Source organism: Myzus persicae, unplaced genomic scaffold (genome assembly GCF_001856785.1).
Source record: "Myzus persicae strain clone G006 unplaced genomic scaffold, MPER_G0061.0, whole genome shotgun sequence".
Taxonomy (NCBI): Eukaryota; Metazoa; Arthropoda; class Insecta; order Hemiptera; family Aphididae; genus Myzus; species Myzus persicae.
In genome coordinates this window covers 1-17401 of record NW_019104353.1, presented here as the reverse complement: position 1 = coordinate 17401, position 17401 = coordinate 1, and the positions used below count along the sequence as shown (strand labels likewise).

Below are 17401 nucleotides of genomic sequence, written 5' to 3'. Positions count from 1 at the left end.
CCAGTGCCGTGTTAAGGTGGTAATGCCAGCGAAGGCACACATATTTTAACGCCTCAACCCACCCACCCACCACAACCATCATAATACCGATCTTCACAAAAAAAAAAACTTTGTTTAATATACTGATTCAATGAGTACAATAAAGATACATCGTCTCATCACTCCTCGGACAAAATATGGATTTTTAATATTTAAATATTAAAAATATCACTATGATAAATTCATAAAATTGAACATAAAAACAACAAATTATTAATTTGTATTCTAAAAAATAATATTAAATACCTATAAACCGTAGAAATAAATAATAATATGTATAAATATATTTAAGCCGCGTGTGTGTAGTACACACACTGTGTACACCTGTGCATTTCGTTTATTCGTTTGTACTACTTAGTATAAATATTCGTCGGTGTAAATGTTGTTCGATTTCACATTTTATAAATTTCAAAAACTGAAAAACAAGAATAATAAAGGTGACTGTTGATAGCGACGATTGTAATTTAATGATAAATTTTGATTATTTTTTTTTTCAAATCTTAACCGCGGAAGTCTTCCATTTATTAAAAATCATAATAATATATAAATATCTCATCAGTTTACTACGTTAAATCACTTAAATCAAAAAAGTACAAATACAGTGAGTGAAATTACCAATTTAGTGCAATCATGGGATGTTCAAAGTGATTCAGACATAAACACAAGTAAGTAACAAACAGTACTCATTTAGTGGTATATTGGTGAATAGACTTAAGGAGTACTGGTGTAGCTGTGCAGGTACATTATTTTCTTAATAAAGATGAAAAAAAACTTAATACACTCAAAATATTTACATCACTAACATCACTTACTAATTGTCATATTATATAAATAATATTAATTAGTTATACATAGATAAAGAATATATGTAGGTATACGTTACACATTCATCAACATATATATATATATGATATTACTGATACTACTTACTATTTAATAACTTACCTAATCAGTTTTTTTTTAAATTGTATATTACTAACTGAATAAAAACCATCGTTGAACCTGTTATTTAATACTTGACAAGATTTTTAAAGTTAAATGTTTTATAGGCTGTTGTGACGAATTGTCAACAGATTCAGAAAATAGTGATTATAATTTATTAAAAACTGTACATATAAAAGAAAATCAAGCAAGCATTAAATCTTTATTACCTCAAAGTGGACCAAGTTGTTTCTGATAACCCTACTCAGCTAATGTTGAAAAGTTATCCACTGACATTATCCATAGATTATATAGGTAATGCAGAAATGCACTTATACACTTAAAAATGTTTTTATACTTAAATCTTATTTGAATTGCCTTTTTTTTTTTACATTACTATTAATATGTATTAAATGTTATAGGTATGTTATTATGTAATGCAGAAACTCTCTCATATAGTAATATAGTGTTCACTGAATACTGATACATAAATCATTTTTGTTTTCTATTGGCATAAGTACAATTATTGTTGAACTTGTTGAACTTGCCTCTTCAACAAATTGACTTGCCCTTTAACCCCCCTCCCACCCCTAGGAAAATACATTTTTTAGCTGTCTCTGATAACTGTAATGGGTGTTGTTATATTTGAATTCAATGACATTATAATATCATTGTATACGAAAAACAATTCTGAACTAATAATGAGTTAGGTATTTTATCATTAATTTTCAATCCTTATCTAGCTGTAAAAACTAAACATTTTATTTATCTACTACAAAATAGTTTACACATTTTCAAGATAATCACGAATTTTGTTAAATTTTAAACTATAAATACCCATTAGTAGGGGTCCACATCCTACCTTAATTTACCTTAGATCATATACAATTACAAATGTTAGGTACAAGATTTTTACGCCAAATATTTTTTATGTATTTCGATTATTACTCAGGCTTGTAATCAAAAATAAAATTATTGCTGATGTCATCTATGTAATCTATCATATTCATGGATTAAGTTAATATTAAGTAGACATCAATGTACTTTATTTTGTTTTCTCACTTCACCCCCAAGCAACATGGCAAATTCGTTCAATGATTTGTTTTGATTTCAAAACAAATTCACATCAAAGGAAAGCCTCATACATAATTTTCATATTTTATTTCGGAGCTCTTGGAGAAGTCAAAAAACGTCAACATGTGAACACCAGCCAAACGTTCCCAGTGTCTGTGCCATGCTTCCATATTGTGTTGTGTTCTTGACATATTTTGTCCAAAAACAGACCATATTTCTGGAGAAAATAGGGGTCAACCACAAATGATATTGACATATCGTAGGGTTTTCCTTTTTACGATCAAGAATATAATTATCTTCGAACCACCTTATCAGATTTCTGGGCCTGATACATGTTCTAAATTACTAAATTATTCAGTGAATAGTGAATACCTACACTCTACAGGTATCAAAAAAGTAAGAGAAATCGCAAATTTCTAATGGCTGTAGCCCTATGGGTGTTTGAAAACTATTGTTTGACTGCTTAAATTGCTGCTTGTTCAAGGTATATTGTTTTCCTCGGCATAATCCAGTAAATCTTGAAACAAACGTGTATAACATTCTTTAGATTTGCTACTAATAAGAGAAAAAACCAACCATACAATTTTAGAGTTAGTATTATGTCCTACATGGGGAGTGAATCAAATATAACTGATAGAATATGGTTGGTACTATCTTGAATGTTCCACCCATAATGAAATATTTAGTGATCTCAAGCTTACGAAGATTAACTTTTGTTGTAAATAGGTATCAGAGTTTTGTCATCCCAACTACGGTATTCGTTTATAAGAAAAAGTTGACAGCTAAATGTATTATTCAATGCATTGGGTATTACAAGTGAAGTTAATGTTATAGGTTCTGGTTCCATATTTTTTCTTTTTCTTTTTATTTGTTGTTGTTAATACCCAGCCTTGCTATTTTGAATATAATATAAGTAGTGTTTTTCACTATCTAAAATTGTTGTTACTGTGTCGCCCTGTACAGCAAAAACCTGCATCTAAAGTAATATCAATTTTTATGAGTTTGGTAGTTGAGATTAAAAAGATAGCCAAGAACATTCATCTTTTTTTTCTTTTTGTGGTGGTATAGTATATGGTACCAATTTACATGTCATCAAAAAATATACATTATTGTAAAAAATATTAGTAAATTTTGGATTTATTTTGAAAATGCTATTTTTCAAGATTTACATGCTAACACTACAAAATTTAATTTAATAGGTAATTGTTTTTATTAATCGATATAAAGCATTAAAAACTACAATTTTTAAATAAAATTAATAAACATTTTTTTTTTTTAAAGATATATTTTACTATAGGTATTTAGACACAATTTCAATCATTTGTTGAAGAGGGGTGACAGGCGACAGCTCTGGCTTTTAAATTCAATTTGCTAGTGTTGTACTAGTGTGGTGATTAGTACATGTATATACAAATATACAATGTCAGTGACATATATCCAACAAGACTACAAATTATTACAATATTCTGTTACCAAACACCAATTATGGTGAATAATACAAATAGCAATGACTAATGAGTAATAACAAAGTAGCGTACACGGTACACGGCAATAAACTACACACGGAGTATCTAATATCTATTATTCCAAATAAACTCGCTGCATAATAATATTATACCAATGTATAACTATCATCGTTAATCTTTATTACTTATAAATTACCATCAGTCGTCAGTGAGTACACTAGTACAGACTACGAATTAAGATAATTTTATTAAGTTAATTCGTATTAAGAATTAAGATACATCTTAATACATGGCGCAGAGACTGAAAAATTACAACTATTATAATAGTACAATTATAATATGATCATTAGAATTTAATGATAATTTAGTATTTACGATGTTTTCGATTTTTTGTTGCTTTATCGTCATATCGTTATCACGGTAGTGTGGCCACAGCGGCGGCGGCAACGGCACATTCCGATTCTGAAGCCCGAACGCCACTGATTATCAGCTGATGACCTCTTTCGTATCACACGCAGTGACTTTTCCCTTATCATGTGATTTCCATAACGTAGGAAATCGTCCGATTGTTAAATATATTTCATCATTGCGAGTTGCGACTCTCCATCGACACTCGACTGAACGGCTTGTCGCGTGTAAACGACAATTACTTTTCGAAGTCGTCGTCGCACAAGAAGTTTCTTTTTTTATTTCTTTTTATTTCATAAAATTATCTGTTTTCATTATTTTTTTTATTCTATTTTTGATTCTCAATACTTTCTAATGTATTTGGGTCTATGTCTACCTTGTAATTTTTTTGTATTCATGGCGTTCGTACTGAAAGATTCACAGACCAAGAGGTAGGTACAGACACTTAAAATCGTTTTGGTTTTTCAGCTCACCATGAACGTAACAAAATATTGTGAATGCTTTTGTTATTATTGTGTCCTCATTTCAAAAAAGAATGATGCGTGTTGTCTTATCATTTGAAGTCCATTCTACAACAATCATATTTTTGTGGACAGTATAAAGTGTTTGCTAGTTGTAATTATCAGTATCCTGTAAATACTACATTCTACCTTCCTATTCTTGGTTACCCACTTTTTTACTTACCTACATTGTTTCAATTTTTGAAAAATGTATTCCAATTCAATTGATCCATTGCACGTTCACACTTTTGTATTGATTTAATTTAGGTACATTTTTCTTTAAACATTATGTATGCTAAATGTAAGCTGGTATATTAACTCGGTTGTTTTCTTATTACAATCACCAAATTGAGATTATATTGGTGTTAGAATTACAGTTTTGCCTTTTTGAAAAATTGTCATCACTTTAAATTTAACCTGAACAATCATTCACACACATATAACGTAACATGGTTATTTGATTCATATACATTTAAAATGTCTTAATACTTAATTAATTACTCTTTTTACATAAACATATTATGAACTAATAAAGTTTATACTTTAAATATTTGATGATACCTATGTAACCTCCTAAATGTTATGTTATATTTATTTAATATAAAATTGTTTTATACAAAATACCTATTACATATCTCTGTTAGATATAATTGTTGGTATTGAAAATATTCAATTTTGAATTGTTTGATAATTTAAATTGTATCTTCTTATCTATTAAAATATAAACAGTACTATTTATTGACCTAATTTTTTTTCATATTTTATCAGTAATAATAATTAAAATGCCAAGTAAAATATTATTATAAAATAATATTACATTTTATACAACCCATACTTACATACTTTTTTTGATTTTACAGCTTATTATCTTGATATTAGGAACTTAACAAAACAAACATTTAATGGTTAAGTGATAACACAATTATGAATATTGACGACATGATTGGCAACGACAAAATGCATTCTTTTTGTTTACCTGTTGAATCATGTGTGGTTTGTGGAGATCGAGCATCAGGTGTGTTAGCTATTAATCATTCAATTCAGTTGTATTGTTTATAATAGGTATATTTATATTTTGTGATAATAAAAATGTATTTAAATGTTTAGGCCGACATTATGGAGCAATAAGTTGTGAAGGATGTAAAGGTTTCTTTAAAAGATCTATTCGTAAGCAACTTGGCTATCAATGTCGAGGTACCAAAATGTGTGAAGTAACAAAAAATCACCGTAACCGTTGTCAATATTGCCGTCTTCAAAAATGCCTGTCTATGGGAATGAGAAGTGATTGTAAGAATAAATGTTTATTGTAGAGATTAAGAATAATCTTAAGTATATTTTTTATAGATTTTCAATTAATGCATTTTTTTTTCATGAGATATTTCTATAGCTGTGTATTTAATGTCTTAAAAATGTCTCTAAAAGCACATATAGTTTATGACTAATTGAACATAACCACTATATTGATATATAATATCATATAAAATATAATACAGGAGGTGTATATTATATTTATAAATTACAATTGCATAAAAAAAATACACTTAAAAATAAGTATTTTAAATATTTGCAAAATAAAATATAATTATATTGATTATGTTTTTAACCATATTTGTGTCACACTAGTTATAATTTCAGATTAAAGTTCATCCATCATATTTTGTAAAAAAAAAAACATTGTGTTCACAGCTTAGAAATGTCTTGTTTGTATTTCTCATGGTTATAGAAACTACACCATGTATTAAAACTAGTGAAATTGGTATAATGTCAAAGATATAATTAGTTTGGTTCTTTATTAGCTGTGCAACATGAAAGGAAACCAGTTACAGATAGAATAGAATCTATTCATAATATGTCAAGTAGCCCGGACAATAATAACATTCCTACATTTTCATATGGAAATAATTCATTTATTAAAAATGAAATGCCATTTATCAAAAATGATGTGCATTTCATTAAAACAGAAATCCCATATGCAGGAAATCGTTCCGTATATAATGATCAAACAGCATTGAATTTACTACAAGGATCAAGTAATATACTATCCATTTATAAAGTCAATTAGTTCTAATAACTTAATATATTTATCAGTCTTATACAAAATAGTGAGTTTAACTTAACTGTTAAATTGCCTTTTTAATAGAACTTTTTTTTTAGATGAAAATGATTCTTCTATCAGAAATCAGAATTATATGGATTATTATATGGCTGAAGATGAAGAGTCATCAGTTAGCCATTCTCCAAATAATGAACAGGATATTAAACCATTTAATCAAGACAACAAAAGCCTATTAGTACTTACATTGGATTCTATGACAAATGCTACACAAGTAATATATATAAAGCCAATTGGTCGATTAAAGAATAAAAAAAAAAAATGTTTTTTATTTAATTTAATAAAAACAATATTTCTCTATTTAGCAAAACTCTAATGGTACTGATTCATCATATGAGGTTGAAGTACAGAGTAACGTCTTAGATATTTCTGAAGATGTGATGCCAACTGTCAACGTTAATTTTCCATTTCAATCACCCAGTCCTAAATACGCATACTTAAACCTACATTTTATCTGTGAAAGTGCTTCAAGACTATTATTCCTGTCTATAAACTGGGTTCAGAGCCTTCCAGTTTTTCAGCTTCTAACGTAAGACTCACTATTATTATTGCTGTAAATAAAAATGTACAAGAATTTATTAATTAATTAAAATAAATGTTTTAGGTTTGAAGTACAACTAAGTCTGCTAAAAAATTCTTGGTCACAACTGTTTATTTTGGGTTTAACTCAATGCGCACAAGCATTATCATTGATACCAGTACTTAGTTCTATGATAACTCATTTACAAAATGATGAAATTCACAACTCACCTAACTCCAGTAAAGCTAAAGAGGTAAATTATTAAATTTACTAATTAAAGTTGAATTTGGATAAAAAAAACACTAACTAATTAAGTGGTTTCCCATGAATATCTATGCCACTATTATTACCATGGAAACTATTTCCTTAGTTGTGTGCATTTTTATAGGGTTAACTAGATAGGTATCATTACACATTCATTATAATCTTCCATAACCGACCAATGTTGAACTTTTTCAATTATTGAAACAATGTTCACACAATAAATTCCCTTTATTTAATGGAACAGTTATATTTTCCAATTGATATTACTTTTACTCAAAATCTAGACAGTTTGCTGATTAATAAGGCTTATAAAGTTGCTTCTGATAATCACCTGCTAGTATACTGATGGAAATAGAAAATACTATGGAAGCTAATTTTAGTTGATACTTAACCTTTTCATTGCTGCACTATTTATGCTTTACAACATGTGTATGCTGCATAAAATAAAAAATGTTATTTTTGTAAAATTTCAAATTTGTGATCTATTATATAATCTAATTATTTAAGTTTAAAATAACGTAATCCATTGCTTTCTAAAATTTTATGTACGGTTACTGGCAAGTTATACTATTATAACATACAGAAAAGTAGTCCGTTTGGACTCTGGAGCAGTGAATGGTGTAAATATTTTGCAAGTAATAGTACATCTGGAACAGTGAAAGGGTTAATTACTGGCATAGAATTATCTACATTAAGTTTATTCTGTTGTATTTATGGAAAGTGAATTTTATCATGATTTGTACTAGCTATATTTTTTAATGTTATGGTTGCATTGTTCACATTTTATATTTCATTTCTTTGAACATAGAATTTTTTTTTCGATCAATCAAAAAATAATAATATAATAAATAATTATGTTAGTCAATACAATAGGGTAACTTCTACTAGCTAAGTGAACACTGATCATACCTGCACATAGCATATAAACGTAATCTGTACCACATATATTAGTCTTGACATGTAGCCTTATAGATAAGTTATTGATTCAAACAATTTTAAATATCTATGAAATTGAAATTTATATAATCATAATTAGGGCTCGGAAGTTGTTGCATTTGCTTGTTTTTTTTGGACCGTTAGATTTATTACTAAATGAGCTAGAAATTCATTCCAAGACACTACGAAAAACTTATTAAAAGTTTATAGTGCTTTTTTTTTTTGCACATTCAATGATTTTTAGAGTTTAGAGCATATTTCTTAGTTTTACATATTTTTATAGTATATTTTATAAATTAAAATGTATGAAGATTTGTAAATAAAAACATTAATAGATTCATATTGAAAGAATTGATTAAATATCTTTGGATTGTATTTTTTAAATTTCCATTTGGCATTAAAAACAATGTTTTTCCTCTATTGATTAATATAATGTATAAATATTTATAACTACAGCTTTTTTTTTATCTAAAATAGAATATTATATAAATATTAAATAAATATAAAATAGAAATAGCTGCAATATAAATATAATAAATACAATGATTTTCTATAAATACTTTTCTAGGGAAATAATTCAATTATTATTGTTGAAGGGCTGATGGCATTAATATACCTACTGCCGAGATATTATTGTCAGTTCTGACTTATACGTATTTATTTTATTCAAGGAAAATTTCAAATAATTTTGTTGTTGTTTAAATAATGATTAAAAATTAAAAATCAAAATTATTTTTATAACTTTGTTTTTTCCATATTTATAATTTTATAAAATATTTCTGCAAATGAAAACTTTGTGTAAAAAAAAATATATATAAATGCATATTCTTAGAGCATATTTGTACTTTTTTAAGTTTATAAGTACTTTTTGAGTGCATTAAGTTCTGAGCCCTAATCATAATTATTTATAAGGATTTATTTGTAAAAAGTAAATAATTGCTACAAAATCAGTGACTTGAATATTTTTGAAAAGTCTTGTCAATTAAGTCCCGACATTTTAAAATTAAAATTAAAAGCATAACTTTTTTAGTTATAATTGAAAATATACTAATGTATATGTATTTTTAGCTCATTGATTACCTCAATAGAATACAAGATTATATTACGGAAATGGAAAATATTGAAGTGAATGAAGTGGAATATGCTTATTTAAAATTAATATCCTTATTTAACACTGGTAAATTCTAAATAAATAATTTTAAATGAGAAAATTGTAGATAGGTAATATGTTGCTAATATCCACATTTTGTTAACAGATAATCCTTCTGAAAGACAACAGTTATACAAACTACAAGAAAAAGCTGTCAAAGAATTGAAACAGCATTTAATCAAAGAATGCAATGATGAACACCGTATAGCCATATTATTGTTACGACTTCCAACTCTACGATCATTACAACCTAATATCATAGAAGAAATATTCTTTTCTAGTTTGTTGGGTAGTTTTCAAATTGACGCAATTATACCTCAAATTTTAAAACTAAAATGTTCAAGTACAGGTAAACAATCATATTTACCTATAATAAAATTTATTGAATTTAATTTGTGTTTTTCTAGAAATTACAAATCTTAAATCAAATGTAATATGTTATATATTTTATGTTTTTTTTCAGAGTATGAAGATTTTGTTTCAAAAAACTTTGTATCATAATATTCATGGTTAGTCATATTTATGGTTTATATTCCCATTATAACCTTCACGTATTTAAAATTCAGTTTTATTTGAGTTTGTAAAATATTATTAGTTGATATATTTATGAAATAGTAATGTCCCTCTATTTTTATGATTTTATTTCAATGAAAATTAAGTTAACAGTTACAATTTTTTTGGTTTTCTGAATACCTCAGTATTTCAATAACCAGAAATTTGATAAAAACCTTTGTTTTTTTAATTATTAATTGATATCTAAAAAATAGTATTTCAGATAATGTTAACAACTCTCCGACTCGATAGTTGCTATGAATATTAAACGTAATTTTAATGAGTTTTAAAATAAAATATAAAAAATAGTTGAGAGGATGTCACTCTTGCTTGTGTTATCTTGTTCTTACAAATAGACAAAATAGTAAATTTGAGTTAATAGTTTCAATTTGGTGTTGTCAGCTTTAATATTACAGTGGATATAACTATTTTAAAATGTAATGCTAAGAACAATTTAGTTGTCTGTGTAATTTGAATATCAGTGTTCTCTCTACGAATTTTTTCCTTTCTTTAAATTAAAGAGATGTAAGTGCTGTAAATTTTTACTAGTACAAAAATTGACCCTAAATTTTTCCAATTTTTTACTGAAAGAAAATGTGTTGACCCTCTAATTAATTGCAATGGAGAACGCCTTTCCTGAATTATAAAGAGATATATTTTTTATCAACTGTTAATAAACACCAAAATAATTAGTATTATAATAATCATACCAGTATTTTCTATTTTCTTGCCACTATATTTAAGTACTACTTAAAAGTAAATAAATATACAAGTTTTGACTTTCAAACATACAAAAATAAAGGTAATAGTGTGTTAATTTCAATAATTTAACTGAATCATTTATTTATTTTATTATGAATAATTATAAATATTCATAATATGTACTGATACAGAAAAATGGATCCATTATGAGTTCTTAATTGTTATTATTGAAAGATTTAAATTTGTCAAGTATACAACAATAGAATTAATAACAATCATATTAACTAATAATAAGTTGGCTTTAAGATATTTCATTATTTAACCTTGGACTTTTACCATTTTTATCACTTGTAAATTTACATATACTTTTTCAAATTAAATTCTCTATATCTTTTCTAAACAAATTATATGTATTAATGTAAAATTTAAATATTTTACATTGACTTAACTCACTTCAAAATTAAAATATCATGAAAAAACATTATAAGTAGATATTGTTCTTATAAACTAAAACCACAAACTGTAACTTTAGCTAGTAACTTTAGCTAGTAAATTATTTTACTATGTTGTCCATTTGTAAAATGAAATATAACACATGGATATGATGTTCTTTTAAAATTAAAATAATAATCATAGCACCTTTTTCACACTTTGGAAATAATTTTTTTTTGTTTGAGATTTCTGTACAATAATTTGCTGTCTTGATGGTTATTTTTAGTTTATGAAGTGTAATATTAGATCTTCATAGACAATAGACATGGTGTGTAATGTTGGTTGATGGTTATGAATGTTTGCTCTCCAGAAAACAAGCAATGATGAGGATACCATATTACCATTACTAGTTGGCAATAATTTTTGTGTTAATATCTTGTTTCTGTTTTTAAATAAGTTTTAATAGAATATCAATATTTATTTCATTTATACGTATAAAATAATTGCAGGGATGAATAAAAGTAAATAAAGAACTATATTCAATTTAAAAGTAGACCTTGCAAATGAGGCATGTACAAAAGTATAATTGATAATTTATTAATAATATTTAGTAAAATGGAATAGTAAGCGTAGTGGTATACCATGTTTACTAGTAAATTCATTTAAATTAAAAATATATTATAAAACTCATTTTCATAATTTAATTGTAATTTATAATTTGATGTAACCAGTCTTCCAAAAAGTTGGTGATTGATTAATTCCAAAATTGTATTTATTTTGGATATTGTTATAAATATTTTATAATCTTGTAAACTTTTTATATTTTGATTCATAATTCAATGTAGCTATGTAAATATTTAAAAGGTGTGTAGAAATAAATATTATAATTTATGTCTTTGAAGAATCCAATTTTTGATAGTAATACAGTCATACTTAAAGTTGCTATTATAATTAGACTGACAATAGTTGATTTATTTTTAAATCACAACAATATTTAAAAATATTTACTATAGAAGCTTGTTTATCCAGATATTTTAGATACACTAATACGATTTTATCAAAGAGGGTTAATAGTATTGAAATATAAAACTGGTATTGCTACACTTTAATTGGTATGTGACAATATAGCAACATACCAGTATGTACCAGAATTCTGTGATATCGATATAATATGAATTACAATATTATGATACCATCAAAATCTATTGAAGCATAATAATTTATGAATACTTACCTATACTATCACTTAATACATAAAATAATTAATTGAAAAATATCCTGTATCCAACTTTGTAAAACTTGTGTGTATGATGTACACATATGATACATAGATATCTACCATTTTTAATTTAGCCAAAACCAAAAGCCTTAATAAATACTATTTATACTATGTATTATATATATTTTTTCAAATATTATGTATACTTTATATTAATACTTCGGTATTATAAAATATACAGTTCAAGCAATATTTGATCACTACCAGTATACTTAAAAATTGGTTTACCATAGTACAAATTTATTAGGATATAGAGAATTATTTAATTTTTAAAGAAGAAATATTTAGTAAAATCGTTATGTATGTTATTCTGATAAAAATTGTTGTTTTTTCAAAACCTTTTATACCTCTTTAAGGACTCCTAAAAAAAAGATTTGTATACTAGCTTAAAATAGTTGACAAATCATATGTTCATTAAAAATGTAAATTTGGAAATTATAATGAATGAAAACTAACCTTCTCAATATTGGTCTAATGAAATAATAAATACAAAAGGCTTCAACTACTTTACTGTAAATCATTTACTTGAAAATCTGTATAAATCAACACATTCTTTTCATTACATATATATAATTATGTAACTAATAAAGTTACTTATTTTTAATTACTAATCAGGGTGTCTGGATACATACAAGTTTCTATTATGAATTTTAATAGTATAATAATAGTTGAAAAAATTAATTTTGTTGAAGACTTATGTTTGAGTAAACATTCTGGGTTAGAAATAAAAATAACAATGCTATTATACTTTTGTTTTTTATATCTTTTTGATGTATTTATCAAATATTTGATACATCACTTATTATTAGGAAATAAAAATAAAAATATTTTCTCATCTTCATTACAATTTATCTCAAAATTGTTTTAATTTACTGAATTATGTTTATACATTTGTCTTGCTGTTATTGGTTGGGCTTCCACTAGAATTAATATTTGACTTTCTCATCACAGTTCAACTAATTATTATAGCAACTTTATATTATAATGGACTGCATGTTAAAATAATTTATATTCTTTCATTTTGTTAGCAAAAATATTAGTAATTATTTTTTAGTCTGTTTAAAAATAGTAATTATATTGATTTATTCACAGCAATTATATTTTTCTAAAGATCATATTGCCAAGTTAATCTATAATTTTAACTTTTTTAAATATTCTTAACTTACTTTTGGTATTTAATTAATAGAACAACTTTTTTCTTATATTCTTTGGGAATTTTATTATTTTAGAAAAGTGAGTAGATTATGTGTATAAATCTTAAATAGCATACATTTGTATGTATAATGCATTTTTAAGACTTCATATTGTTTTATTATAATTTTGTCTTTTATAAAGACATTTTTTTCACATTTCCTAGACTTGTTAGAATTTCCTATTGTGCAATAAATTTATAACATACATTGATATATGCATAATGTATATCGTATAGGCTTAGCTAATTGTACTTAAAAGTTTCTTTAACTTTCATGTATACAATGTGGCACGGGGGTTTTGCAATGATATTCATTAAATTATTCTGAGAATATAAAAATAATTATGCTTATAATTATTTAAAAATTAAAAGTAATTTACATATTATTATACTTTTTTTACAGGGTAAAAATACCCTTTAAAACCCAATACGTAAATCAGTTTACTTTTAAATTACCTCAGGGTTAGTAATCGAGACAATAAACATAACACATACATATATATTATATTGTTGTATTAAATAATATATTAGATATTCAGTTTTAGTATTTTTTGTTAGTAATATATCATTGTATTACAAACTATACATTTAAGTAAAAATATTTTGTTATTTTTTGTTTTGTAATTTTAAATGTAAGCATAAGTACTGTAACTTAACTATATTTTATCTAAAGTACCTACTTATAGTGATAATCATTAACATTTGACAATAAAATGCTGTGTTTTAAAATACCTAGGTAATTAACATTTTACAATAATCATTGTTTTTTATTTTTACTCTATTGTTCTTTAAAATTTAAATAACTTCCTAAGTATATTATTAATTTGTAATAATAATATAAGATGCTGTACATAATGATTAGTAAGTGCACAGCACACAAAGTCATGTTCAAAATATGTTATAAATGGAGACGGTACACAATACGAACACGTTTACATTTCAGGAATGTCGTTACATTGCATCATTGAAATTGGTTTGTTCGTTCACTATAAATGTGATATATTAGAATATTATATAATACAAAATAAGTTTGGCTAGAATATTGTAGATATTATGTTCTTTTTTTTTTGTCCTAAATAATGTAGTGTAGAATCTGTGGCATAGATATTATTTTTTTTCTTTCTAGAAGTGAATATTGATTATGATTTATATATAAATATATAATTTTAAAATCACAGTTATTCTTCCAGTCTTTATTAATACTGTATTTTAATAAATTAATTAAGTGGTGGCATAAATATTATTTTACTTATGCTATTTGTTTTGTCCAGTGAAAGCAATCAACATTAAAATACTTATTAATCCTATCATCTATGCTTATATTTATCTTAGTTGCTGGTTTTGCTAAAAATTATATTCTAAAATTGTAATTTGTTACAAGAAATGGATACGGGAAATGCAATTATTCTTTAACATTCATTATAGTAGTATGATTTATATTTTAATTTATAATTATCATCATCATTATCTTTATTATTATTTGTTATAGTTTGTTTTGTTTTATTTTTATTTTGAATGAAATAATTATTGTTGATTGTTACCATTGAGGTTTATTTTATAATTATCAAAATGCAATCAATGTTGTACCAACTTAAAATTTGCTTTATATTAGATGAGTAGTTTTTTTTTTATAAAACCTATTATGTTTTATGTACCTTTACTACAGTTTTAGTCATATGAATAAAGTTATAACTGTGCAATTGTTTGTTAAATTTTTGCTTCACTTACAAACAAAAAAAAATGCAACCTAATTCCAGGCCAAAAATATGATTTTTTTGTTTTTTATTACCAAAACAATCACATTTTTAGGAGCTCACTTAACTACCACCATAGGTTAGGTTAAAGGCTCAATATATGACTACAAGCAAAGACAGTTTGTGTCTGTATTTTCGTTATTTTTAAATTTACTCTAGTAAATTTATCAGGAACCTTGTTCTAAAATGTTAAGCTTTTAACTGTTATTATCTTTAAACTTTAACCAATCTAAAGTATTTTAGTAAAAGTATTTAAATATATACTATTTAAGTAGGTACACAAATATGTATTTTAAATATTTTCTCGAAGTATTCTATTTAAAATCAAACACTAATTTTTAAATACTTTCTCTTTTTAGTTTATGTATTTTTGATTATAAATTTAATCACATTGGTAAAATAAAAATAAAAATCCTGAGTAATATAAAATAATCTATAACAATATAGGTAACTAATAACTAATAGTCATCATTAATAATCAAGCCCGGGCATAAGCAAGTTAAAAAGTTAAATTCAGTTGGTTTTAGCTTTTTAACTTAACTTTTAAGAATATAATTTTCATTAGCTTAATTTTTAAGTTCATTGATTATTATTGATAAAATCGAGTTACCTACTTTTAATCAAATCCAAGTTACGTACATTTATAGATAAGTAATAAATAATGAATATAAAATAATTATTACTGGTGATGCATATTGCATAACCATTTACTTTTTATGATTTTATACTATGTATCACTGGGTATTAAAATTGTATGTATTAAATGAAAAAAAATAACTTAAGTTAGTAAGTTATTTACAAGTTTCCATATTATTTTTAACTGAACTGAGTTAAAAAAAAAATAGAATAACTATTAACTTTAAGTTGTTTAAAATATTTTCTATCAACTAAACTATGCTAAATTAGAAATTAACTTTAATTTACTCAGGCTGGATTATAATATATATTATTAATGTAATAATGTGAGTTATAACCAAATTAAAATTTAAATACCTTGTCAATGAAAAGAAATGAGTAAATTATAGTAAATTAGTAGGTACCTACACTAAATGTCTAATTAAAAAATATAATACATAGGCAATACTATAACATTTTGTTTTTAATGTACTTACAACATATGGTTTTAGTATTTGAAAACCAATTACATACTACGAGGCCACAATCATCCAAATAAAATTCTCTATACAATTAATGTAAAACATGAGAATGTTTTTAAAAAATGGTTCAGTAGACTTTCAAAGGAAAAAATTGTACACAAATTTGAAAGTATTTGAAAATATATTTATAAATATATTTTTAAAGAATTTGCATTTGTACTTAAATAGGTACTTTTCAAAATAAGTGTCTGTATCTGTACTTGAATACTTTGAAAAAGTGTGATACTTGTTATAATTTTATAAATATATTAGGTAGGTATATTCAATACCCTATGGGTGGTATATCAATCATCAAGTTTTTGTGTTATCGTCTTATCGACGACGCTGCTTACACTGTTTGCACATCACATATTCACATCGACGCGTCACCATCGTGTATTAAAAGTACAATGATAATAACAGAAACAAAATAACAAAACTGTTATTATTGATTTGTAACAGCAACATGGGGATATATTAACATAATATACGTACATTTTGATTAGCTGGTGAGTTCGTTAATGATTTCGCGGGCCGACCGGGGTCCGCCGCTTTCCCCTATGTTAGGCTTCCTCTGCCTGCCTTGCCATCCCCTCCACTTCCTTGAGAGCCGATAGGTCTTCCACCATCTTAAAAAAGATCCTGATCGTCTACCAAGTGAGTTAAGAGCATTTTTAATTTACACAATATTATATACGCACAACTTGCAAAAAATGAAACTACCGTAAAACACCTTCCCAAGAACACAGATAATGTTCTTACCATCAAATTTCATAATAAGTTGATTCACTCAAGTTTTTAAAGTAACGAAATTAAACGTGATTTGCTGAGCTTAAATTTGCAATGTATAACACGTGCGTGAAGTTGGCCCCCCCACCATGACCGATTTTTTTGAAAATTATGTACTCATTTTGCAAATAATTTGCAAATATTTGCAAATTGGTTTTCAGAATTTGCAAATCA

General features: G+C 25.4%; 1 protein-coding gene across 1 annotated transcript; it reads left to right on the top strand.

Moving 5' to 3' along the window:
- The first annotated feature begins 4043 nt into the window (after positions 1-4043).
- Positions 4044-12733, top strand: LOC111041431 (orphan steroid hormone receptor 2). Its single transcript, XM_022325699.1, has 10 exons — positions 4044-4339; positions 5269-5423; positions 5516-5695; positions 6205-6438; positions 6563-6735; positions 6827-7050; positions 7126-7294; positions 9310-9418; positions 9498-9740; positions 9855-12733. Exons 2-10 carry the CDS (start codon positions 5333-5335, stop codon positions 9890-9892), a joined length of 1461 nt encoding a protein of 486 aa, XP_022181391.1. The 5' UTR covers positions 4044-4339; positions 5269-5332; the 3' UTR covers positions 9893-12733.
- The last annotated feature ends 4668 nt before the right edge of the window (positions 12734-17401 follow it).